Source organism: Microcebus murinus, chromosome 11 (genome assembly GCF_040939455.1).
Source record: "Microcebus murinus isolate Inina chromosome 11, M.murinus_Inina_mat1.0, whole genome shotgun sequence".
Taxonomy (NCBI): domain Eukaryota; kingdom Metazoa; phylum Chordata; class Mammalia; order Primates; family Cheirogaleidae; genus Microcebus; species Microcebus murinus.
In genome coordinates this window covers 26,264,720-26,291,334 of record NC_134114.1, presented here as the reverse complement: position 1 = coordinate 26,291,334, position 26,615 = coordinate 26,264,720, and the positions used below count along the sequence as shown (strand labels likewise).

Here is a 26,615-nt window from a genome sequence, read left to right as displayed (position 1 = left end):
TTGGGAAGTTATATGAATTTCTAGGTTCTAGAAATTTATCCATTTCTTTTAGGTTATACAATTTGTTGGTATATAATTGTTCATAATAGACTCCTATAATCTTTTTAACTGTTATGGCATCAGTTTATGTCTTTTCTTTCATTTTTCATTTTCTTTGAATCTTCTTTATTTTTATTCTTGGTTAATCTATTAGGGAAAAGGCTCTAGTAGCTCAGTCTCTTTACCATTATTTCTCACAAAATGTGCTTCTCTGGGTGAAGCAGGCTGGCATTTCATTTGAACCCAAGGAATTTTCTCTTCTCTTCCTGTCCGTTTTCTTCCACAAGTTTCAAGAGGCTATCTCAGCTTTTAAAATGCTTAATATACTCAATGCATACATCCATTCTGTTGGCAAGAATCTTACACTGAGCTTGTGGGTTTACAATACCAGAAACATGAGGAGTAACAATGTAGACTCTTCCAGTTTTGCCATAACACCTGTGGGGCATTTCTTTTTGAGCAGTGCCCACTCCCTTGATATGTACAATATCATTTTTCTTGTAGATTTGCAGGTATGTGGCCAAAGGAACAACTCCATGTTTTCTAAAAGCTCTAGACCAGGCGTCCGTCCTCAAACTACGACCCATGGGCCACATGTAGGTGTTTTTGGCCGTTTGTTTTTTTCACTTCAAAATAAGATATGTGCATTGTGCATAGGAATTTGTTCATAGTTTTTTTAAAAAAACTATAGTCCGGCCCTCCAACAGTCTGAGGGACAGTGAACTGGCCCCCTGTTTAAAAAGTTTGAGGACCCCTGCTCTAGACAATGGATAGTGGATGTCTTTCCTCTTTTCTCTTTATTATTCTGATGAACTACTGGAAGGTGGTAGCTCTACCCAGACAGGTTCTATTTTTTTTATCAGTGGCAGATTAAACCTCTATTCCCCCAAAATTATATTCCACAGGGATACAATTCCTAAGACTCTGAGTTTCTATGATGGTCCTCTAGAATAAGCCTAGAGCCTCACATTTCATTCAAAAGTTAGTGATCACCTATGATGTGCCAGTTTCAGGCACTGAAGATATGGTAGTAGACAAAACAGACAAGAATTCCTGCCCTCATGGAGCTTTCTTTCTAGTGGTAAAGGTGACCTGTCCATAGTTCTGCCTGTGGTTTAAATTTGGAGCCACATGGTACTTAGATCCTTTCACATCTTTGCCAGGAGCTTGATACACTAGGAAGCACTTGGTTAGAAGCAGAAAGCTGTTTAGGCATTGTTACTGGTATTCTATCACAAACAAGTCATAATGTTCATTGTACCAGAACATAAGAATATGAAATTGTGGCAAAGTATTTTCACGTTTTTGAAAATAAAATTAAATATTAAGTCAATCTAGGGTATTGGGATCTCTTATTTAATCTTCTGAATCAACAGAAAATATCACGGCCACAGAAAAAAATGTTGCAAATCACTAGTAGGTTTTTACCTTTATAAATGGCAGTTAAAATAGAAATAAAATGTCATCATTTATAAAAATGTTCAGCTGTGGTATAAAAGTAACTTTTCTTCATTCCTGGAAATAAATTCTTACTTATTGTTAACCTATAACCCTACTCTTAAACTGGTTGTCACATGGCCAGCAAGACCATATCAAATCCATCCATATTTCTCACTTGCCTGAACATGTATAAAGTTGCTTGGTCAGATCAAAAAGTCATGTGGGATCTCATGATAGACAAAGGTCTTCACTGTGTTCAGGCCAAAGTTTTTGACTAATATAGCTTAGACTCATAGTACTTATGAGTGAAAAGATCAGCAACAAAAAGCATTTTCTATAACTTTTCTTAATGTGAAAACAAAGTTGTAGCTAATTAAGAGTTGAAGATCAGATTGAGAGAAAAATACCACCAACAAGAGAAAAAAACTGGTAGCTAGATCCAAAGGTGGAAGTCAATTTTGACTTAAAATATTAAATTTACACAGCCAAAGCTTATATGTATCCTAGATTTGAAGGATCTCAAGTTATCAAGATGCAAGAAAAACACCTTTTTCCCATCCAACTACTATCCAGGCCCTACCCTGCTTAGCTTCAGAGATCAGATGAGATCGGACACATTCAGGGTGGTATGGCTGTAGACAAAAAACACTTTTTTACTAATATCTCAAGCTGTACCAGTTCTGTGTATTATTCCTAATGTAACCTAAAACTTGTTTGAGCTCCAGTTTCTTAAGTATAAAATACAGAAAAAGTTTTGATCTAACAAACTAGGAATTATGTTTATCAGGTGATCATATTTACCTGTTTTTCCCCATTTTGGATAAGCCATTTGCAAAATTCTTCAATGGTGTTCAGTGTTTCAAAATCCTTTGAGCCCAATGTTGCTTGATACGCACTGATACTTTTTATAAAATATATCTCAACAGCATCTAGAAAAAATGGAAATAATTATATAAGGCAAACTGCTAACCTTTACAAGTGTCTAATATCAGCTTTGGCTCAACTGATATTTTCATACTTTAAGTCCATGCCTGTTCTCATTCCAGGTCTCATAAGGACCCTTAAAAAGCCCAAGATATGACTTGATGGCATCAGATGATATTTTGACTTTTATTCTCCATATTAAATACACAGATTTTCTATAGAAAAAGAAAGCTTCTGTCTGAATAGTTTTATTATCCCTAAGACCCCAAATACCATATAAAACTACCAGGTACACTACAAGACTATATTTTAGCTAAATTAAACTCTGATAGACAAGTACTGTTTACTGAAGTTTCTGTTTTGTGGGGTAGAGGAAAGTGAGTTGTAATTTTAAAAGTACTTTTAAAATATAGTTGTTATTGTTATAAAATTTAATTATAACACTATCTCTTATTCTAAACATAATATATGTTTATGTAATCAATCTAGAAAATGCACAAAAACAATGAGGAAATTTTGCCAGTGCCACACCATCTTGATTACTGTAGCTTTACAGTATGTCTTAAAGTCAAGTGTCAATCCTCCAACTTTGCTCTTCTTCTTCAATGCTATGTTGGCTATTCTGGCCTCTCCATATAAACTTTAGAATCGGCCTGTCAATATCCACAAAATAACTTGCTGGGACCTTAGAATTGAGTTGAATCTATAAATCAAGTTGGGAGGAACTGACATCTTGACAATATTGAGTCTTCTTATACATGAACATGGAATATCTATCAGTTTATTTAGTTCTTTAATTTTTTTTTTTTTTTTTGAGATAGGAGTCTCACTACATTGCCCAGGCTGGTCTCGAACTGGGCTCAGACAATCCTTGAGTCTCAGCAAATTACATAGCTGGAACTACAGGCATGTGCCACTATGTCTGGCTAGTTTTTTGATTTCTTGCATCAGTGTTCTATAGTTTTTCTCATATATCTTGCAAGTATTTTGTTAGATTTATACCTAATTATCTCATTTCTTGGGATGCTAAAGTAAATGGTATAGTTTTAAATTTCAAATTCCACTTGTTCCTTGCTGGTATATAAAGCAATTGACTTTTGCATATTAACCTAGTATCCTACATTTTTCTATAATCACTTATTAGTTCTAAGAGGTTTGTTGTCAATTCTTTCACATTTTCCAATTAGATAATCATGTCATCTGAAAACAGAAACAGTTTTATTTATTCCTTCCCAAATAGTATAGCTTTTATTTCCTTGTTTTATTGCATTAGCTAGGTCTTCCAATATGATGTTGAAAAAGAATGATGAGAGTAGACATCCTTGTCTTGTTCCATATCTTAAGAGGAAAGTACTCAGTCTTTGACCACCAAGCATGATGTTAGCTATACGGTTTTTGTATGTACCTTTTTTTTTTTTGAGACATAGTCTTGCTTTGTTGCCCAGGCTAGAGTGAGTGCTGTGGCGTCAGCCTAGCTCACAGCAACCTCAAACTCCTGGGCTCAAGCGATCCTCCTGCCTCAGCCTCCCAAGTAGCTGGGACTACAGGCATATGCCACCATGCCCGGCTAATTTTTTCTATATATATATTAGTTGGCCAATTAATTTCTATTTTTAGTAAAGACGGGGGTCTCGCTCTTGCTCAGGCTGGTTTTGAACTCCTGACCTCAAGCAATCCACCCACCTCAGCCTCCCAGAATGCTAGGATTACAGGCCTGAGCCACTGCCCCCAGCCTGTACATGGCTATTCGATTAAGAAAGTTCCCTTCCATCATGAATGGATATTGAATTTTGTCAAATGCTTTTTCTGCATCAAATTAAGATCATATGCTTTTCACCTTTGGACTGTTAATATGGTAGAGGTACAGTGACTGAGGTTTGAGTATTGAAACAGCCTGACATTCTTGAGAAAAAAAACCCTCACTTGATCATGGTATATTATTTTTTATGTATTGGTATATATTTTGTTGATGATTTTTAAATCTACATTAATGAAAGGTATTAGTTTATAGTTGTCTTTTTTTCTTATAATGTCTTTGCCCAGTTTTGTTATTAGGGTAATGCTGGCCTCATAAAATTAGTTAGAAAGTATTTTTTCCTCTTTTATTTTCTGAGAGAGGTTATGTAGAATTGGTAGTACTCCTTCTTTAAATATGAGGTAGAATTCCCCAGTGAAATCATCTGGGCCTGGAGATTTTTTTCTTGGAAGGATAACTACAAATTCATTTATTTAATAGGTAAGAGTCTATTTAGGTTATCCATTCACCTCAACTGAGTTGTTTTTAATTTTATTTGTGGTACTTTGTGACAGACACAAGCTTTAAATCTTTCTGTAATTAAATCTGTCAACCCCTTCTTTTTATGGTATGTCTTTATTTGTGCTTAGAAAGTTCTTCTTTCCTCAAATTTTTAATTTTAGCATTTTTTTATCCTAATACTATATTTTCTTTTGGCTAATTTATATTTTCAGTTTTGATATATAAAATATTAATTCATTTGGAATTTGAATTAATGAATAACATGCTGTGAAGATCTATATTTTCTTTAAAATTAGTATGTAAGAAAAGAATAAGGTGGCCTTGGAATCTCCCAACTTTATAAACAAACTTTGGATTTTTTTCTCACATTAAAAAAAAAAGTTAGGCTGGGCATGTGGCTAACACCTATGATCCTAGAACAGGAGGAGTTCAAGACCAAAAATAGCGAGATCCCATCTCTACTAAAAATAGAAAAATCAACTGAGCACAGGAGTGCATGTCTGTAGTCCCAGCTACTTGGGAGGCCAAGGCAGGAGGATCAGTAGCCTAGGAGTTTGCACTACAGTGATCTATGATCATGCCAATGCACTCCAGCTTGGGTGACACAGAAAGACCTTGTCTCCAAAAGCTAAAAATTTTACATATTCACAAATACATTGTTTCTTATAACCACAAATATTACTTTTTAAAAACTCAAATATATATGGAATATATACACTGTTAGTATACACAACAAAATTTTCAAAGGAGAAAGATGATTAGCTGAAAAACAAGGAATCAGGAAGTCTTCAATAGATATTTATGTTTAAGAAAATAATTAAAATATCAAAACTTCAGCAAACTGAAAAAAAAATATTTACAAACATGGGAAATACAAGCATGGAAAAAAGTAGGATGGAAAACTTTATAATTCTCTCTCTCTCCTCTAACTGGAAAATAACATCAAAATGGATTACTTTTATAAGCAGAGAAAATAAACATTTTTAAAATGTTCAAATTATATTCTTCACAAATCCTAAATTCCTCCTGACAGGCCATTGGATCTATCAGTGTTCATTAATCTGATCAAGCCAGCTGAGAATGATACACTGTCCTCTCTCGGCAGTTCATTTGTGTCCCTCCCAAAGCCACCCACTTTCAAAAAGATGACCTTGCCAGACAACAACTATTGTTGAAGGATGAGTTAATCATCTGGCTTTTCTCTAGAACCCCAGTACCTCACTTTTGAATATAGGTCAAGAAAATTCTAACTGCTACAAACACCCTCTCTTGTAAATGAGAGGAAAAGAGTCAAGGAGATTGAGAGTGGAAGAGGAGGGGAGGAGAAGCCAATGTTTTTCTCGTTTATCAGTAGATTTCCTCGTCAACCAATATATCACAGATCACATTCATAGGGTGTATGATCTCTGCTACTTATAAAAGTGATTTTTGCTGAGTTTTTAAGGAAATAGAAATCAGATGATTTTTTTCCGTTCTGATATTCCAGCTAATTTGGGAGAATATTATCAGATCTAAATTCATGTGTGATTCGTTTTGTATGAAATCCTGACCAGCCTATCTTTCCACTGCAGGCATAAATAGCTAATTATAATCTTATTTAGAGATAGACCATTGCCAATGTGTTTCCCTTATGTGACTGGGAAATGATGATAACTGCAAGGCCACCTCTTCTACCTACCGCTGTGCTGGGCCTCTCCAGACATGGCATAAGCTTTGGCAAGTAATGCGCTTGTTTCTGCAGTTTTAGGGTTGACTTCAGTGAACACAGAAACACAGATAGAATAAGCCTGGAATAAAGAAAATTATGACAAGCTAAGTACCCAAATGAGAGTGTTTCAGTCTATTTTCTAGTAGCTCCCACAGAATTGCTAGTTGACTGAGAGCCAATATATAGCTAATCATGGAGTTAGAGGAGAGATGAGTTTGAGTCCCAGCCCTGCCACTTCCCAGCTGTTGAGTCTTGAGCAAGTAATTTTACACCTTCACACATGGAAGGAATATTTAATTCCCACTGATTAGGGTTTGGGAAAGATTGAGATGGTATATGCACAGCACTGGGCACAGTACCCATCACATGGTAAGTTCTCAATAAATGTTAGATATAATTATTTTTATTAGGTTTCATAGCAAAATAAAACCATAATCTTAGCACAGTCTCTCAAAAGTTCAGTCTCAAAGGCAGTCTTGTAAAGCATGGATTCTAGAGCCACACTGGCTGAATTTCCATCCCAGCCAGCCATTTACTGTGACATAAGTCAAGTCACTTAACCTCTTCTAATGTAAAACATGGATATTTGTCACAGTTATTGTAAATATTAAATGAATATGGAATTCTACTCAGCCACAAGAACCAATGGTGATCTAGCACCTCTTGTATTTTCCTAGATAGAGCTGGAGCCCATTCTACTAAGTGAAGTATCACAAGAATGGAAAAACAAGCACCACATGTACTCACCATCAAATTGGTTCTAACTGATCAACACTTACATGCATATATAGTAATAACATTCATCAGTGTTGGGCAGAGGGGAGGGGGGAGGAGGGGATGCATATACTCACACCTAATGGGTGCAGTGCACACTGTCTAGGGGATGGACATGCTTGAAGCTCTGACTCGGGTGGGGCAAAGGCAATATATGTATATTTGTACCCTCATAATATGCTGAAATAAAAAAAATTAAAAATAAAAAGAATATGTGTAAACTGTTTAGAATACCACCTGGCATATATACTATAGTAAGGACTAAACAAGTGAAGGATTTTATTATTATTTGTGCTAAAATGGAAGGGGTAACACGGAGGAGAAAGAAGAAAACATCTAGTCTACACCCACCAGCAATGAAAGAACCATCTGTGCTTAGTATTTTACAGGCTAAACACTATGAGGTGTTTCAAAAAGCTGAAGGGATTATCAGACAACACTTTGGAGCCAAGATGCAGAGCAGAGTTATTATAAGTACAGGCTCCAGAGCTAAATTTTCTGAGTTCAAATCCCTGCTTTAGCACTTGTTAACTATACAACTTCAGCTGTATTAGCTATAACTCTCATCCTTAAAATGAGATAAAATAATAATGATACCTATTAATACTTCATGGGGCTAGTATATGAATTAAATGAATCAATACATCTTCAAGTCCACTTAATAAAAGCATTCCATAAATTTTAATTCTTATTTTTTTTGTGGTGTTCAGAATCACTGATATTTATTGTTTTATCCATTCTGATCTAACCACTGCTTTAAGAAAGTCTTGAACACAAAAGCCAGACTGGCTTTCTCTGTAAGCAATGGACCCCCTGCCTTCAGAGCAGCATTCCCTAACATTTCTCCATGGTGTGATGCTTATAATCTTAGATTGTAGGATTGCTTGCTATGCCTTTTCTTTAGTATCTGTTTTCATGCATGCTGTTAGAATGCATTGCACTTTTCCTATGATACAGGAAACCTACTTTTCAACCTGTTTGTCACTGTGGAAAATACCTGAAGCCACAAGCAGCATTCTCATTTGGAAAAGAGAAAAGTGGCCTTAATAGTTTCAAGTACATGATACATAACAGTGCCCTAAACTGTTATCATATGATAGACTCAATATTCCTTCCTATGTTTTATTTTGGTTTCTGCTGGGCATTTGTCAAGTTATTACCTCCAAGTCAAACACTCTTTTGTTGGTTTAACCATAGATTTGGAAATATAATCAACTAGACTATCTTAAAAAACAAATGACATAATTACACTAAAATACCACAATTTTTCATTTAAAAGGCCCTTTGTGTTTCAGTTGCCCCTGTATCTTTTTTCTGTGGAGTAGACTCACACTTGGATTCTTCTTCGAGGCACCTACAGAGATCAGAAGGGGTGCCAGAGAGGGAAAGTGCTGTCTACAGATTAAATGACACAGCAGATCCATCCACCTGAGTTAGTGCTTGCTACCCAGGTCATTTAAACTTGACAAAGAGCTCCTGTGTGGATCTGGAGGGAAGTCAAGGTTAAAACAGAATCGATCACACCTTTTGTCCTTCTGAGAAGCCCAAGCTTCCCTGGCTCTGGGCCCAAACAAGACCACCCAGCCTGGGCCGCAGCCAACTCACCAACCTGCTGCAAGTACTGGATGGCTTGGTCGTGGTTCTTCCTCAGCTGCTCGATCTGAGCAATTTCCTCATATAGACTAATCAGATCTGACGTCCTGTCACCTTTGGCAGCAATAACATTGCCAATTGCCTTTTCAAAGTATGTCAGAGCTAGGTTCAGCCTGTGGATGGCCAAGGAGGCTCTATAAGAAAAGGAAGGAAGATGGAAAGTCACAGGGGCCTCTTACTTTGCAGACACAAAAGGGATTGATTCCAAGAACTAAAGAATTTGACCTTCATAGGCCAATAATCTGGGTGGTTGGCTCAAAATCCAGCCTTGCTGTAAATAAACTCCTATTATCCTACAGTTTATCCACCAGATTTCACTAACTGCCATTCATGAAACCCCTTATTAAGTCATGTTATCATCTAATTTTATTAAAAAGCAAATGGAAAAAATGGCTTCCAGCAATTCACAAGATGGGATAATTTACTCATAAACAGAGTTTCTAAAATCAAAATTTTATTACCTCTTGTTCGCTGTCTTTCAGGCCAAAGAAAGTTTTTGCTTTGTTTAATTTATTTTGGTTTATTCCTCCTCAGTTAAAAACAAGAAAGGATAGAGAAAACAACATAAATATCCCCCAAAAGAGTGGTTAAATAAATTATGGCACATCATATAGTACTTTAGAAACATTGAAAACCATGTTTTCATTTTAGACTAACAATATGAGAAAATCAAAATGTGCTAAGTAAAAAAGCAAGATATAAAACTGTACTCAAAACATTATATATATATATATATATATATGTCCAAAATGTCCATAGCAATTATGTCTGGGTAGTGGTAATACAATAGACTTATTTTCTTCTTCATACCTGTATTTTCAAATTTTCCATAACAAAATTGGGAATATAATTTTTTTAAAGTGAGGATAAAATAGTATCTCATTCAGGTTTAGCTTTCTAGAGATAGCAAGACAAAATGAGAATATAGGTGGTTTTAAAGCCAGTTCTGGCACTTATTAGCTTTATCAAATTCCAGGAGCTTACATTTCCTTCCAAATAAAATATAGTTAAGCATATCTGCATTATAAGATTGTTATAAAGATTAAATATTATATGTAAAATCATCTTAGATACACAATCAATGTTACTTCCCTCTATCCCCATCTTTGTATTCCCAAATTGAATTAAAAACATATGTGTGAGAGCCAGACACAGTGGCTCATGCCTGTAATCTCAGCACTTTGGGAGGCTAAGGTAGGAGGAGTGCTTGCGACCAGGAGTTTGAAACCAGACCTCATCTCTACAAAAACACAAAACAAAAAACCCAAAAATATATGTGTGAGCTGGGGACAGTGCCACGCGCCTATAGTCCCAGCTACTCAGGAGGCTAAGGCAGGAGAATTCCTTGAGCCCAGGAGTAGAAAGCCAGCCTGGACAACATAGCAAGATCCCATCTCTAAAAAAGTTTTTTAAAATTAAAAAATACATATTTGTGTGTTTAAAATTATTTTATATGAGGCATTTTAGCAATAGTCACAATTTTTTAAAGCTGATGGCTTAGCCTTCCCCTGAAGATTAACCAAAAGAACACTGGTATGTTACCTGATAATTCTTTATAAAAATAATTTTTTAATCAACGAGACCATTATTTCCCTAGTCCATACGAACATAAATTGTAGAATTATAATGACTCTTATAGGGAGATATTAGCAAGGTATTTGGCCTGAACAATCCTGCCTTAGTTTCTCTACCCTTAAAATGAAAAAAGGTATTTGCCTTTACTAGATATTTAGTCAATATCGACTCACTGTGGGATAGAAGGGACCTATGGATTCAGAAGCCCCAGTTACAATCCTAGCTCTTCTATTAGTTCTATCACCTTGAGTTTTAATCTTTCTGTGCCTTAATTTTCTTATCTATATAATTAAAGTAATAAAACTACTACCCTTATAAGCTGTATTGAGGCTTGAATAAAATAAATTATGTAAAGCATTTAAAACAGTGTCTAGTATGTAATTATACTTAGTAGGCACTCTAACACTTAGAATAGTACATGAACAAAATCAGTACTCAATAAATATTGTGAAATGGAAGAATGAAATGAGCACCAAATTTTTTCTGAAAAGGAATAAGGCCATCTTCCACATAAGGCAGAAAAACTTTAGCCATTGCCCCATGTGACAACAGTAGACATTCTAATTTATGGCCATATGGACTTAAGTCAATAGTTTGATTTAGCTCTGGACATTCCAACATTTCCCTACCATTTCCCATTTCACTTCTAGATTCATGGTTGTTTAGAGGAGGCAGACATAATGCATATATTAATATTTCATTTGCTTACCATTCAGTAATACGCTCTACTGTGCCAATGCTTACAATTTTGAAAACAGATTGCTTTCAAGCATGTGAAGATTTTTTAAAACCTAGGGAACAGTAAACTTTATTTTTTTCTTCTGATAATCTGATAGGCCGGCCGCCTCTCATTTCTAAATATTCTGATTCTCAGAGGATCCCTAATTCAACTGCAAAACAGTTAAGTCCTGTTCTGGCTCGAACAAATTCCACAAACTTTGTGTCCATATGGAGCACAACTTTCCTTTAAAATGCACGTGCTGTACATAGCTTTCATAGTCTCCAATTGTCTTCATTAAGTGTTCCTTCTTCATCTGTTAAGATGTCACATGTAATGACAAAAGTAAGTGGCAATTTAGAAAAAAAGTTGTAACCCTAGAATAAGCATGAGAGGTACTTTATAAGGAATAGCTAAGAGTCCACGAGTTCAGATCATGAATCCAATACTTAACAAGCTGTGTCATCTTGGACTCTTTGTTTAACCTCAGCTTCAGTCTCCTTGGTCTCTCTCTAATGAAATAATAATCACACCAACTACCTCAATCATTGTTGTGGAGATTAAACAGGGCAGTGCACAAAGAGCTTGGAGCACAGTGTGTGCATTCGGTAATTAAGAGCCTCCTTTATTATCGTTTCAGTTTCTGGGTTTGTTACTCTGAATATTTTTCTCCCTTATATAGAGAGTACAGAACAATCAGTAACTCTAAGCCTCATTCATAAAAGCCTCAGATCTTACCTGCCCAAAGCAATTGTTAGTTCTTTCTCTGTGACTTGCAATCCACAAATGCCTCCCTTACGAAATTCTTTCAGTTCCTTCATGTTTTCCTCTGCCTTCTGCAGGTTGAAATAGGCCTCTCTGCCAGTGAAACAGTCAAGGAAAATGCCAGGTACACAAACTAACTGCCACTGCACAGGGACAGCAGTTGATAAGCAAACAAAAGGGCCCCTTGGAAAAATGAAGCAATATTTGAAAATGGGCACTATGTTCTCTATTTTCCATGTGTGTGTATTGTTAAGAAGGAAGAAGTCTTCAGAAAAGGAACAGGGCCTTGGGTTTCCTATGGTGGTGGGCTGGAGTGGGTGGTGTTTGCAGGAGTGAACGGAAACTAAGTTACACTAGATTTCCTTCAGAGGCATCTACTGTGTGACAACAGTTATTCACTTTCCCCAAATTGGTTCACATAAATCGTAAAATAAAGGAACTAATTATGCTGAAAGGGACTTTCTGGGTCATTCAGAAAGTCCAAGCAAAGCAGGTTTTTGGCCAGAGGCAAACAGCAGAAAAGAAAATCCCCTTAATTCCCAAACATCCTTCTATTTCCCACATTTCCAACAGCCCCTTGCTAAGGGTACAACAGAGAAAGGTCACATAGCAGATTTCGCAAGTTGAGCATCAGGACCAAAAAAAGTAGAAGAGGTGATGTGTAGAGAGGATATTGAGGACAGGTGGGCTCAAAGAGTGCTCAGGATTATTCATGAACATGAAATGCCCTTAACATCTTTCCAGTGGGGATAGTACCAAAAGGCTGTCAAAACCACAAACTTTTTGAGGAGAGGAACAAATAATAGTTCCCCTCTGGGAATTTGGAGAACTACTCCTTTTGTCTATTTTGCTTGGCCTCCAGCCTCACTGGCAGTATTCAACAGCATTTCCAAAAACTAAAATGATCAAGAGTCATTAAATCTGTGGTTTTTGGCTACACATCTCAATCACCTGGGGGCTTTTAAACCAAAGGGGTGGGCCCCCAACAGAAGTAACTCTTAAAAGCTCTCCAGGGGATTACAGTGCACAGCCTACTTTGCCAAATGGTGTTTTAAATGACCACTCATTCTCCCCATTCCTACACTGCTGCAGCCACCACCACGCACATCCTCATTGCTAATGCTGATTTTCTTGGGTACTCAATGAAGAATAGGACAGACTCAGAAAACCTTCAGCTAGCCAGGGGAGGTGTCACTAGTCAGGTCCCTCCCATGGCTCAACTCAAGAGCTTATCTCGACAGACAGGAGAAAATACATATCTTTCTAAGTGGAGATGAGAGGCTAGTGGAAGGCCTGGACATTGGAAAAGAGTTATAAGGCCTTGGTTCTATCTCTCGCATTCTTGTATGAGACGCCCATTGCGCATGTGTGGCCTATGGCCCTGATCACCAAACCCAGCTGGTAAGGATATTGGTTCTGCAGGAGCCAGGCCACCCCAAGAGTGTAGTAGAGCATGACCAGAGTTTCCAGGATTTCCTTTTTCTCCTTGTCTGAGGTCATGTTTGCCTTCCAGGTCAACAGTGTGCTCTTGGCAGACTCAGCATGTTTCTTAGCCTGAACTGGGAGACCTGGGGAAATTAGAGGGTGGGTGGCAAGAAGAAATACATTAAAAAGGCACACTTCAGTCAAAGACATTCCTGGGAGGGGAAAAGGTAGGCAGTGCAGTTGTCATATGGTCTATAGTATAATATTTGTTCCTAACTCTGGCTGTGAATCAGAATAATTTGAAATGCTTATAAAAAATATATTAATAGATCCCTGGGTCCCACCACAGACCTACTGAGTTAGAATCTCTAGAGCAGTGGGGTCCAGGAACCTCTAATTTTAACTAGCTCCACAGGTAGTTCTTAAGCACTCTTCCTGGCTGTGGACCTCAGTTTGGAAATCACTGATACAGACTGAAGTGGACACTGAATATCCCATTCCCAATTCTGTTGCTAATACCATGTGACCTTTTCAACCCATAAAGCTTCTCTAGCCTCCAAATGTCAAATGACAATAGTTAAAGAAGCTGCCCCTTAACAAATACACAGAGAAAGTCCAGGAACAGACTAGGTTGTGCAATAGAGTGTTGTGCTTTGAGCTTTCTGAAAAGGCATTCTATAAATTACAAGGGCTCATGAATACAATTACTTACATCTGGGGATTATTTTTAATCCACGATGAAAAAAAGCTAGTGATACTAATTGGTCACACACACATAAAAAGAATCTAGTTGCTAAATGCAGTGAGGCCCCTAAGAAGACAAAAGCAATGCCAAACCCCAGCTAGATAGATATGTGGGAGTTTTCCCCTTATTTTATTTTTTAAAGGTTTTTAATATAAACCCTCATGTCCAGGGCTGACTTTCCACAGTTCACAGTGAGGAAGCTGCTCTCCTATATACAAAACCATGACCCAGAAGATGGTCTAATGGTTTGGCAGCAGGTTTCCCTCAAATGTGCACTGTGTCAAGGGTGAGGGGGCAGCCCCCTTTCCAGCCACACCCTGTTTCTTTCCCCCCTTGTTTTCTAACTAAAAGCTGGTGTTCCTGGTCAAGGAACTTACTGAAGCACTTACTCAAGTTGCTATTTGTCCAGTTGACAGAGGTAGACTTGGGGACACTCAGTTTACAGAACTACTTCCTCATCTTCCAGCCTAAGTCATGTCTTTTCCTTTTCCTAATGGAAAAGGAGATGCCCCGAGGAAAAGAGAAATGCCAGTGGAGAGTATACTATCCTAGTTCTCCTCCACTCTACTGAAAAAGACAATGGCCGGTGTTCTCTCTGCGGGCAGCTAGGGGCTGCTAAATACATTCACCTCCTCCAAGTAGGCCACTGTACCCCTAATACTCACTTCACACCCCCAGCCCTGGTTCTACTCAGATTGCCCTGCCTTTGGCCCTTGGAGCCCAGTTTCACTGCAGGGGTGCAAGTTAGTGTCAATAGCGCTAACTTAAAAGGACTTGCCTTTGATGCCTGCAGCCCTCATGCGTTCTAAATGTGCCTGACCTCCTTGGAGAGTTACAATCCATGATGAAGCTGGTGATACTAATTGGTCACACACCAAGGGAAAGGAAAAAAAGCTATCTCTGGGAGAGCACTAAACTGATCCAGATTCCTTTTCCCTTTTGCAGCCATCGCTGAAATGGCAGCAGCCAAAATGAAGTTCAATCCTTTGTGACTTCTGACCAAAGTAAAAACCATAAAAGGCATTTCAAACAAACCTTCCCAAATTTGCAGAAGATTCTGTCCTCCCCTCTTTCCAAAGAGCTGAGATGTAAGTACAATGTTTAATCTATGCCCATGCAAAAAGATGATGAAGTTCAGCTTGTGTGAGGACATGATAAAGGTCAGCAAACTGGCAAAGTAGTCCAAGTTTACGGAAAGAAACATGTCTACCGAGTGGGTTCCGTGGGAAAAGGCTAATGGCACAGTCATCCATGTGAGCATTCACTCCAACAAGGCTAAAACTGGACAAAGACTGAAAAAACATCTTGAATGGAAAGCCTAAGCCCCCAAAGTTGGAAAGGAAAATGGCAAATATAACAGAGAAACAATTGAGAAGATGCAGGAATGAAGTAATCTTATGTACAACTTTCATTAACTGCTAAAATGAAAAAATAAAGGCAATCCAGAGCCAAGAAATATCTGTAGAACACTCAGAGATCTCTCTTCTAGAGGTCTCGAATGAAGAGAAACATGGACTCTGGTTAAAGAGAGAGCCGTGTTCTAAGTTAAAAGTGGCCTTCAAATTGCACTGTGCCTCATAAGCACCCTGTTAAAATGCAGATTCCTGAGTCTCACTTCCAGTTGTTACCATTCACAAGTTCTGGGTTAAGAACAAAAAACTCACATTTACCACAAGCAACAGGTCTCAGGTGATAACCAAGAATTCACATGGTAGTATCCATTAGTAAGCTCACAAAAAACTCTACCCAGGACATTAGAAGCTGAGATTGCTACTTTAGAACAAGAACATAAAGTAGGAAACTGAGAGAGTCTTTTGACCAAATAGGTTGTTTTCCACAACCAGGTGGGCCCTTGAGAGTATGTCATTAAGGAGTGCAAAAACCAAATTCATATGGCTGCCTGGGTCCTTAGGAGGAAGAAAGGTGACACTAACTGGAGGAGCAACGGAAAACCACCCCAAATCAGCACAGTACTCCTCTGGGCTCATGAATGGCAAATAAAACAACCATCACTTGAGTAACTTGCTCTGAGGCAGTCCCTGAGGCTTTGCAAGCCTGCCCCTTCCCTGCCAAAGTGTCCCATGCTGGTTGTGAAATCCCCAGAAGGAATACTTTTCCTCTAAGTTCAGCAGCTAATTAAATATACAGGTCCACAGGACCATGCCCCATACTGTGTCCCTTCTGATGATAAAGCTGAGCTGGTGACCAATGTGGCTTAAGCAAACTGAACTAGGATCCTGATTTTTAAAAGTTTATTACATGTTAAGCCCTTAAAGGGAAAAATCACTCCTTTTTACCTCCCCCGAATCCACTCTGGTCTCCAAAGCAGTGTACATGTACCCTTATGGGTATGCAAGGTGCCATAGGTGTGTGTGGGGGGGAATTTAAACTTCTCTAATTTTTTAATCTTATCCCTTTTTTCTGTTTTATGAATATTTACAATATTACATATTAATGATGTTGTATACAACTTATAAATTCACATGCATGGAGTAGTTGAGTATTTGCTCAAATTTTTTTTAGTGATAAGGGAACTAACTCTCAAGATTTTGAAGACCACTTCTCTGGACCAATGTTTTCCAACCTTTTCAAGGATGAAAGAGGTCTTTTTACATTAAAAAAAATCATATGACTTCCTGCACTTTGTGATAATAATTATTTTTATAGTACATACTACTTGAGAAAATTCATGATGACAAAAATTTCTAGGAATTCAGCATCAATAACACTTTGAAATGAATTTGCATTTTATTAATTGCAAGAACACTCTCTTTTATGTAAAAAAGAATACTGTGTATATAAGACTTATGGTTGTATGTATCTGTGAAGGATGCTCACAGAATTAGGATCTCTTTCCCTAGTTCCAAGCCCCACATCTTCACTCCCAATGTCTACTCTTCAACCAAGTCATTTTTCTTTACCTGCCCTCCCAAGTCAAGGACATGACCCTTCTCCCTGCACTGACAGTACAGCAGTTACAGAGGTAAAAATCAGGTGACAGCAAGGCCTGCTTCTGGAGCATGAGATTCAGGAATACAAGGAAGTATTGATGAATTATAAAAATGAGTCCAAAAATTATCCACTAAACATATCAGTCATTTTGCCTTAGTTTGGGTTGGGATTCTATCACTGATGTCTGTTACACTGACTCAGGCCAGAGAGAATCTGGCCAGAGCTACCTGGTTTTTGGAGGTTGCCACTGTTACCAGAAAGCACTCACTTTTGATCATCATCTATATCTAAGCAGTGTGGTACAGTGATTAACAGAGCAGAGTCTATAGTCAGACTTCCCAGGTACAAATTCTGGCTTAGCCACTTACTACTATCCGTGTGGCCTTGAATAAGTTACTTAACCTATATGTGCCTCAGTTTATTCGCCTATATAATAGTAATGATAATACCTTCTTTTTTATGGCTGTGGCAAGAATTAATTTAATATAAAAAAGGATCAAATAGTGCCTGATTGAAGTGAGTTTGAAGATATATTAGCCATTATAATTATTATTACCAGGGTCCATTTCTCTCATTGAGTAGTTTATTTATATTTGTCCATCCTTTGGACATTTTTCATAGTGCTGCTTCAGAATCTTTGTAAAAAGGCTGCATTCTCAAATGCAAACTCACTTCAGGTAGGTACCGTGTTTCCCGGAAAATAAGACCTACCCATAAAATAAGCCCTAGCAGGATTTCTACGCATTTGCGCAATATAAGCCCTATCCCGAAAATAAGACCTAGTGATGGACGTGGCTACGCAGCATATCTGCACAACCCTTGCATTTCGTCAGGAGTGGTAAAGAAGACGAGCAGCCCTTTTCATCTGCCCCATCGTGACAGCTACTAATCCAGAGATGACCAGAAAGTTGCAGGCAGCCCCACGAACAAGGTTGGCTCCCCTTGTCAGGTCCCGGCCATCCTGTGCGTGCTGCAAGCTGAGGCTTTGAGGGGAAAGTCTCCTCAGTGAAGTGAAGAGCAGGACGCTCCGCTTCAGGTATTGTGTGTCCCCAGGGGGAAGAAGGAAAGCTGTGGCTGCCATTTCACTATGATGATGTTCCAGAAGAAGATGACTTAACTATATTTGAATAAATGTAGATTATTGTACCATACTTAAAAAAAAATAACACATCCCCTGAAAATAAGCTTTAGGGTGTCTTCTTGAGGAAAACTAAATATAAGACCCTGTCTTATTTTCAGGGAAACATGGTACTAGGCTCCTGTGGGTCAGATTAACTGGTTTTCATCATTCTCTGTTGTTTCTGTACCCGTTTGTTTTCTTTTGTAAACCAACTAGACAGAGAAGACAGGGTTCATGACTTATGCTTCTTTTTCTGGATTTTGCAACGTTTATAATAGAGCCCTGAATACCTGGAAGGTTCCCAGTAATAACACACTGACTAATTTATTGTTTTGTTTAATAATAAGCAGAGTTTCCAGAAACTGCTTGTCCACATTACTATAGTCTCCTTCCTGAACACCTGAAAACTGTTTACCTTAGGTGCCAAACCTCCCTGGTGTCTCTGTCTGCCCCTTCTCAGCTGCTGTACACCAGGCTCCTCAGGATCACCGCCAGGGCAGTTGGTAATGGAGTTCACTTTGAGCATCCCTTCCTCTGTATTCCACCAACCAACAGCCGTCTACACACTCTGGCTGCAAAGGCCTCACATTCTCTCTCACATCTCCCATTTCCATCATTACTCCATTTTTTTAAGACCTTCAAAGCCTCTCTTCTAACTGGCTCCTTCCACTCCACCTAGAATCTTGCTGCATCTCCTTCTCTTGTAAAATCATCTTCCCTTGACTTTACTGCCTTCTCTAGCTACCCTTCCATTCTCCTTCATTCCTTTCAATACGTAGTCTGTAGAATACACAGTCTACTCTCCATTCCTTCCCCTCATCCCTAGCATCTGACTTCTGCTCCAACCACTGTGGGGAAACTGTTATCCCGAGGTCCCTTCAAAGACTGCTAATAAATAAATCCAATCATTTCTCAGTCTCCACGTCGCTGCAGCATCAGACACCCTTACCTGTTTCGCTCTCAAGGCTCTGCACCAACTTGGTTCTCCTTCACAAACCTTCTTTAATTGATTCTTTGCTAACTCTTTGCCAGGGTCCTTTGTTCCCTTCTAGTCATGTGTCCATTTTTCAGTTCTTTTAGTTTCTTCCTTTTCTTCTCTCCTTCCCTCTCTTTCCCTCATGAGAAAGAAAAGTGCTGAGGTCTTTCCATCTCAGAAGTTTTATCAACTCCTGTTACTTCAACTTTGGCCTCCATGGTTATAATTTACCATTTCCCCTCTCTAGTTCAGGTCTCAAATATCCCTCAATGGTTATTATTTTCTTTTTCTCCTCCCAAATTCTGGTCCCAAATGCCCAGCACAAGTGAAAATGCACTACAGGTTGAGTATTCCTTTATCCCAAATGCTTGGGACCCGAAGTGTTTTGGGTTTGGGATTTGTTTTTTAATTTTGGAATATTTGCAGATAACCAGTTGAGCATCCCTAATCCAAAAATCTGAAATCCAAAATGCTCCAATGAACATTTAAGTATCATGTCAGCACTGAAAAAGTTTCAAATTTTAGAGCATTTTGGTTATCAGATTTTCAGATTAGAGGTTCTCAGATTAGTGGATTTTTCTTGCAGTTCAAAATCAATATATCAAAAACTAGACTCAGCACTTCTCCCCCAGTCTACTTCCTTTCATTACCTACTTATCTCTGAAAATGACACCTTCAGGGACCTGAAACTTCATGGTCGTCTTTGGGCCTCACTTTTCCTCAACCCCAAATTGAACACCATGTCCCGCCAATTCTTTCTTCATGGTCTCTCTTTTAATTATCATTTTTTAATAGGTATACATTTCTATGGTTGAAAAGTTAAAATTATATGAAAAGGTAACACCCCAAGTATCCTCTAAGTAACTTTTATATTTCATCCTTGTGTACCCTTCAGTGTTTTATATAAATATGAGCATACATTTTCATTTCTCTGCTCTTCTTTCTTACACAAAAAGAGGCATATTATCAACACTATATTGCATAGTGCATTCTCTTTTCCCCAGGAGATCTTCTTCTAGTAGTATACAGAGTTTCCTCATGCTCTTTTTTAAAGCTGCATATAACCCACTGTGTGTATGTACTAGTTCCCTATGGATGGCTACTTGGTTTTTTCCAATCTTTTACTCATAAAGAATGCTGCAAAGAATAATCTTATCCATATGTTGTAAGTGTGTATTTAGGAAAGATTCCCAAAGTAGGATTTCTGGTTTAACAATAAATGTATGTGTCCTTTGTTGACTCTTGGATCCTTACCTTCTCACCCAACCCCTCTGTCACTAGCCTAGTTTTGGACCTAGATGACTGAGATAGCTTCCATTCTATCATTGCTAGATTAACTTTGCCAAAAGTACACTTAAATACTTTCATCATCCTGCTGGAAAATCTTCATAGTGCTCCCTCCCTACCAAATAAATTACAAATTCCTTAGCCTGTATTTAAAACCACACCATGGCCTGCCCAGTGCACCCTCCTTTCGAAATTCATCTTAGCAGTGCTAAACAGAGGGCTGCTTACTGCTGCTATCTCAACAGACATTGCACTTTCCTTCCCCGTGCCTTTGCCAATGCCATTCTCCTTATCAGAAATACCCACCCCTTCTTCTACCTCCCCAAACCCAACTCATTTTTTACAGTCCCTCTTGAATGCCACCTCCCCACTGAATCTATCACTTAACATCATAGCCTGAAATCACTCAACCTTCCCAAAGCCCATTACTTCAATCAATTACATGGCATTTACCTTATAGTGTCTTCTATCATAGCTATGTCTCCAGGTAGCTCACCTTCCACACTAAGATCTTTGAGAGCTTCTGTACATTATATTTCCCAAAGTGCTATTCATATATTTCACATATACAAGTTTCTCACTAAATACTCACTGAAAGACTGTTTATTGAGAGAAATGAGGCTTTTGGCTTGACCCTTATATCCCAGTGCTGGAAAAGGCTCAGAGGGAAATGAGGAAAGCAGGTCTGATGACTATAAAACATGTACATGTGCAGTGAGGCATGAACACACACAGACACACACATCCCGCCTACACAGAGGGTCGGCTCATATATTCTGTCCATTTTAAAGCAGTTACAGGATTAACAATAACAAAACTAAGTGGAGCTCAGCAAGCACTTCATCTCTCTCAAAAGTCTGCAATTTTTCAAAACCTTACTTGTTATATCCTGGACCAGACACTAAAAAAAAAAAAGCTTAAGTGAAGAAACTGGGTAGGACTACAACTGAAATAAGAGGCACTGGGCTATTCTCAAGTAAAGGTCACAATCATAATCTATTCTAGGACATTCTAGGCTGGGTGTCACAAAGTTTGGGTTCAAGTCTAGGTGCTGTTTTACTATGTGGGCACTTTGTTTAACCAGGAAGCTGTTTTTCCCATCTAGAAAAAAGCAAACCAAAAATCTCCTTTACAATAAAACTTTTTGCCCTCCAACTTATTACCCTAAACATGGTTCTCTATTAATGCAGCAGGAAAAACTGTAATTAGGTAGAAAAGGATGTTATCACCATCTTTTGTAATATGACCTACTTACTTATATTGACATAACTTGAAATCTAATTGGAAAAGTAAAACTCAAAGTCAGTTTGTAGCTGATCATGGAAAAAGCTGATTTCAGAAAATGCAGGCCATCCTCCTTCCATAGACCTATGATGGTAATCTTCTATGCAAGCCAGAGAAGGCAGCAGCTGGCCTTGCCCTAGGTTCAGACAAATCTTCTCAAACATCTTCCTCTCCAGTTTAAGCTGTCATTATCTCAAGTCTGAATTCCAGTAAGTCTCTTAGCTAGTCTTCCTGAATCTGGGCTTTCCCACGGCTCAAGGAACGTACTTGTCCCTACAAAACCAAGTATCAATGCCTACCAATTGCCAAATCCATGAGTCTCTCTTCAGCCTTTACCTTATTTGACTTCTCTTTATCATCTGAAACCATTACAACCACAGTGCTCTTCTATTTGAAACCCTCTCTCCTTCCTTGGCTTCTGTGACATGGCCCCTCCTTATTCTTCTATTTCCTTTGCTGGCCTCTCTTCCATGACCCAACCCTAATGTTCTTGTTTTCCAGTCTTCTGCCCTCTGTCTCCTTCTCTTCTTTCTACACATTTTTTCTGATCAAGCTAATGCACTCCCATGGGTTCTACTTGCTCATATGGGCTTCTCTCTCCCAAACTGTCATCTTTCCTGAGCTCTAGACCAGGGCTCCTCAAACTTTTTAAACAAGGGGCCAGTTCACTATCCCTCAGACCGTTGGAGGGCTGTTGGAGAGTGCAGCCCACATTCCACACATGCACACTGTGGGCCCGAGACAAGTCGGCTGCTAAGCAGGACAGGCAGCTGTGGCAAAAACACCCGGCGGGCAGGATAAATGTCCTCGGCCGGCCGCATGTGGCCCGTGGGCCGTAGTTTGATGACCCCTGCTCTAGACCCACTTTTCAGTTGCCTACTGAACATTTCAACATAGATGTGACCCAGCCTGTCAGAAGCCAAATCCAGTAGCTTCCTCCCTCTTTCTCTGTCAACTTGGTCTTCCTTTTTAATTTTCTATTTTAGCAAATTGTCTAGGCCATCCCTGCTTCAACTTCAACTCTTCCCTGTCCTTCCCACTCTATATTGAATTGGCCACTAAATGTCACCAATTGTACATTTCAAGCTATCGCTTCTGCATTCCAACTGCTATAGCCAATGCCTTCATCAACTCTCACCTGGGCAGGATAATGGCCTAACTGGTCTTCACCTCTAATTTCTCTACCAGTCAACCCATCCTCCAGAGTTCCTCATTTTATAACACAAGCTTGATTATTACCTCACTTCAAAATTTTTAATAACTCTCAAACTCCTTGATATCTGGATCCAAAAGGCCTTTTCAGTACCATTTCTACGCATGACTTATCTGTCCTAAGGTGTCTTCTGTTCTACCCTAACCCCTTGGGTCTAGAGAAAATCTACAATGTTCTCCATGTGGAATTTCATATAGGGTGCCCTCCTGTCACCTTTCATGCCTTAGATCAACACATAAAAAGCACCAACTCTGTACTTTTTACCACTCCCCTCAAAATCTACCTGGTAAACCTATACTTATCCTTCAAAGACAGGACAAATATCTCCTTCTTCCTGCAGCCTTGCCTAACCTTCCTCAATGGCAAAACCACTGAACTGCCTCATCTACGTTCCCCAGAACTTTATTCCTACCATGTATATGGTGTCTATCATAAGACCCCTGTATGTGCTCAGAGCACAGGGACCACTGCTGTTCATTTACATATCCTTAGCACCTAGCACAGTGTCACCAGGCTTATGGCAAAAGGTCTGAGTGTTGAGGTAGCAAATCCCTAAATTTGACTCCTATCATGAAGGCAGTAAGTTTTTGAGGAAAGTAGTCTCACTGGAATAGAGAAATTCCAAGTAAAGAAGAATGGAAGCCCATTAGGGTCCAATCCTTCCCAGGATTGGCCCTCAAACCTCACAGATGTGGCTGCTTGCTCTGCCAGTAACTCCCTCCTCTCCTTAGCCACGGCAGCCTTCTTTCAGAACAGAACAGATGTGTCCTTAAGGCCTAAAAGGGCCTTACTGTGACTCACAGCATAACTGTCCTAATGCCGTGATGTCAACAACTCATGATCTTGCCATATTAATGAATGACCGTTACATTAAAAACAAGTGAGGCTGGTCTGAAGGTAGTGAGTTATTGCAATTGACTATTCACAGTCAGTTACAGATCAAACTCTTTATTCTATACTCTCTCCCCTTTTCACTACTGTACTTGACTGGTCTTAAAAAAAAAAATGAGTGTAAAAGGGCCTATGGAGCCCTAAGAAGGAGAACACTTTCTGAAATTAATAACTGAGAAATGAGTTTGATTTTAACTTTTCCAACAGTTCTGTTTTATTATATTATATGGCCCAGGTGTATTGCTCCCTTACTCTGTAGCCTTCAAATCACTTAAGCCATAAAGCCCTTAATTTGTATTGTAAATTAGGCCTCACTTGAGGCTGAGGTCCTCTGGGCCAGGGGCTCAGTTCTAACAAGGAGTAATGTGCTGATCCATATTGTATACAAAGAATGGTACTAGATCCAATTAGGCCTAGTCCATGCCCTTAGGGAGCTTCTATTTCAGAGGCAACAGTGTTTAAACAAAGCATATATGAGTACAGTGCAATGAGTTCCACAGTAGAAATGTATATAGTCCACATGGGGGACATGGCTGGTCAAGGAACAGAGGAACTGGAGTTGGCTATGCCCCTGGTTTCAGAAATGTGCTCTTGCCTCTCCATCTGTCAACAAATATTAAGCCTCTACTACAAGTTTCTACCCTCATGGAATTTTCATTTGGGTTCCAGTTTTAGCAAATAGATTCCTACCTTATTCTCCTATGGTACCACCCAAAAGCACCATTTCTCTAGGATGAGGACCCTGCCTTCACTAAGCCAGACCTTCCAGGAACCTGAGTTCCATCCCTAGAATTCAAGTCCTGTAACAGGGTCTGCCTCCTTAATGCTGACTGAATGAATATTCCTTCCAATTCTTCTCCTATTGACCTGTGGCTGGCATGCCTGAAATTGTCCTTTGTCCACTGTGCTTGTGTCCTCATCCATAAACTGAGGACAGTAATAGTATCTCTCTTCCAGGGATATTATGAGGACTAAATGAGACTAGGTTGGCACACATTAAATACTTAATAATTATTATCACCATCATTATTATCTTTCTTATTGAGATCCTTGCCACACTGTCTGCCTCATCCATGGTCTCTCTCTTCTCCTGAGGAAGTGTGAACTAGGGACAGGAAGGGACCCTCCCAATCATCCCCACCCTCACAGAGGTTATATGGGTTCAGTTCAGCCTTCAGAACCTGGCCACCCAGACCCAGCTGGGGAAACCAAGTACCTCTCAATGTCAGGTAGCCATAAGCTAGGCTGGCCAAAGCCTGTGCACATTTCCAGTGATCTTCCCCAAAAATAATCCGAGAAAGGATGACACATCGAATCAGCTCCTTGTTTGCTTGGGTATTCTGTAGAGAGCAAATAGGTCATTATGCTTTTTGGAAAGGAAGGAAATCTCCAGCCCATGAACTTATCACTGGAATGTAGAACTGCATTCACCTGTCATCTTTTTTTTCTTCTCTTTCCTTCCTATCCCCTGTTCAATCCATCAAGTCCTGTTGGATCTACGTTATTTCTAAATCCAAAAACCAAACTCTTTTCCTAATTTCTGCCAAGAGTACCTAGTGTAAGCTACCCATGCCTTTTCCCTGGCTGGCCATAGCAGCCCCTTCTAACTATTTCCCCTCTTTCCCCTACAGCCTACTTTCCAGAGTGACTTCTTTTAACCTTTCATCATGAAAAACTTTAGAGATATACAAATATAGCCAGCATGAAGAATGACTCACTCTGCTGTATCAGTTATCTATTCATGGTCAATCTTGTTTCATATCTATACAACTCATCCATCTGTCCTTGCCTTCTATTATGCTGAAGAAATCAAAGACATTCTATTGTTTCCTCTATAAACATTTCATAAGTATCTCTAAAAAATATGGACTTAGAAATATAACCACAAAATCATTATTTCACCAAAATATTAAAAATTTCTTAAAATCAAATATCAAGTCTTTTCATCTACAGGTTCCTCCTCCATCTCTAATTCTTTTTCTTGTTAATTAGTTATCAAAGAGGCTGGATAATTTGGTCTAGTATTTCCAACAGACATGAATTTTGTTGACCATATTCTCATGGTGTCATTCAATGTATCCTTCCACTCTGTTCTGCCTTTGTATTAGCAGTTGGATTTAGAAGTTTAATTTTAGCTTTCTTTTTTTTAATGCAAAACTACTTCATTGGTAGTGGTATGTTCTATCAGAAGACACCTATTATCTGGCTGTCTCTTTTTTTGATATTACCACAACTACATGAATCAATTCATAAAGGATTATAAAATGCTGATACATGAATTCTATATTCCTTCTTCATATGTTAGCTGAAATAATTCTATAAAAGAGAAATTTCCCCTCATCTTCTCTTTGGCTACCCAATAGTACAGTTCACATTAGAAAGCCAGGATTCATGGTGTATGTCTGTCTTTTCTTTACCAGCTTTCAAAACTATGAGTCTGTTCACTAACATGCTCTAATGGTGACCAAATAGCTTGTTCATTATTATAATTTTCATAAACTTGTAGATTTTTAAACATATTTTATATGCCAGTGTAATATTTTTAAGATATAAACCAGATCATAACTTTCCTATTCAAAAACCCTCCAACAACTTTCCACTTTTTTTTTGAGACAGAGTCTGCCTCTGTTGCCTGGGCTAGAGTGAGTGCCGTGGCATCAGCCTAGCTCACAGCAACCTCAAACTCCTGGGCTGAAGTGATCCTCCTGCCTCAGCCTCCCAAGTAGCTAGGACTACAGGCATGCGCCACCATGCCCAGCTAATTTTTTCTATATATATTTTTAGTTGTCCAGATAATTTCTATTTTTAGCAGAGATGGGGTCTTGCTCTTGCTCAGGCTGGTTTTGAACTCCTGACCTTGAACGATCCT

General features: G+C 38.8%; 1 protein-coding gene across 6 annotated transcripts in view; it reads right to left on the bottom strand.

Moving 5' to 3' along the window:
* Positions 1 to 26,615, bottom strand: part of TTC23L (tetratricopeptide repeat domain 23 like) — a 58,504-nt gene that overhangs the window by 19,448 nt on the left and 12,441 nt on the right. For all 6 annotated transcript variants that reach the window (XM_012758124.3, XM_012758127.3, XM_012758126.3 and 3 more), the window contains exons 4-9: positions 24,963 to 25,086; positions 13,265 to 13,421; positions 11,827 to 11,952; positions 8,752 to 8,929; positions 6,339 to 6,447; positions 2,281 to 2,408 (exon numbers count right to left, since the gene is read on the bottom strand). In XM_012758124.3, the coding sequence (XP_012613578.1) occupies positions 2,281 to 2,408; positions 6,339 to 6,447; positions 8,752 to 8,929; positions 11,827 to 11,952; positions 13,265 to 13,421; positions 24,963 to 25,086 (822 nt within the window). The remainder of the gene's footprint in view (positions 1 to 2,280; positions 2,409 to 6,338; positions 6,448 to 8,751; positions 8,930 to 11,826; positions 11,953 to 13,264; positions 13,422 to 24,962; positions 25,087 to 26,615) is intronic.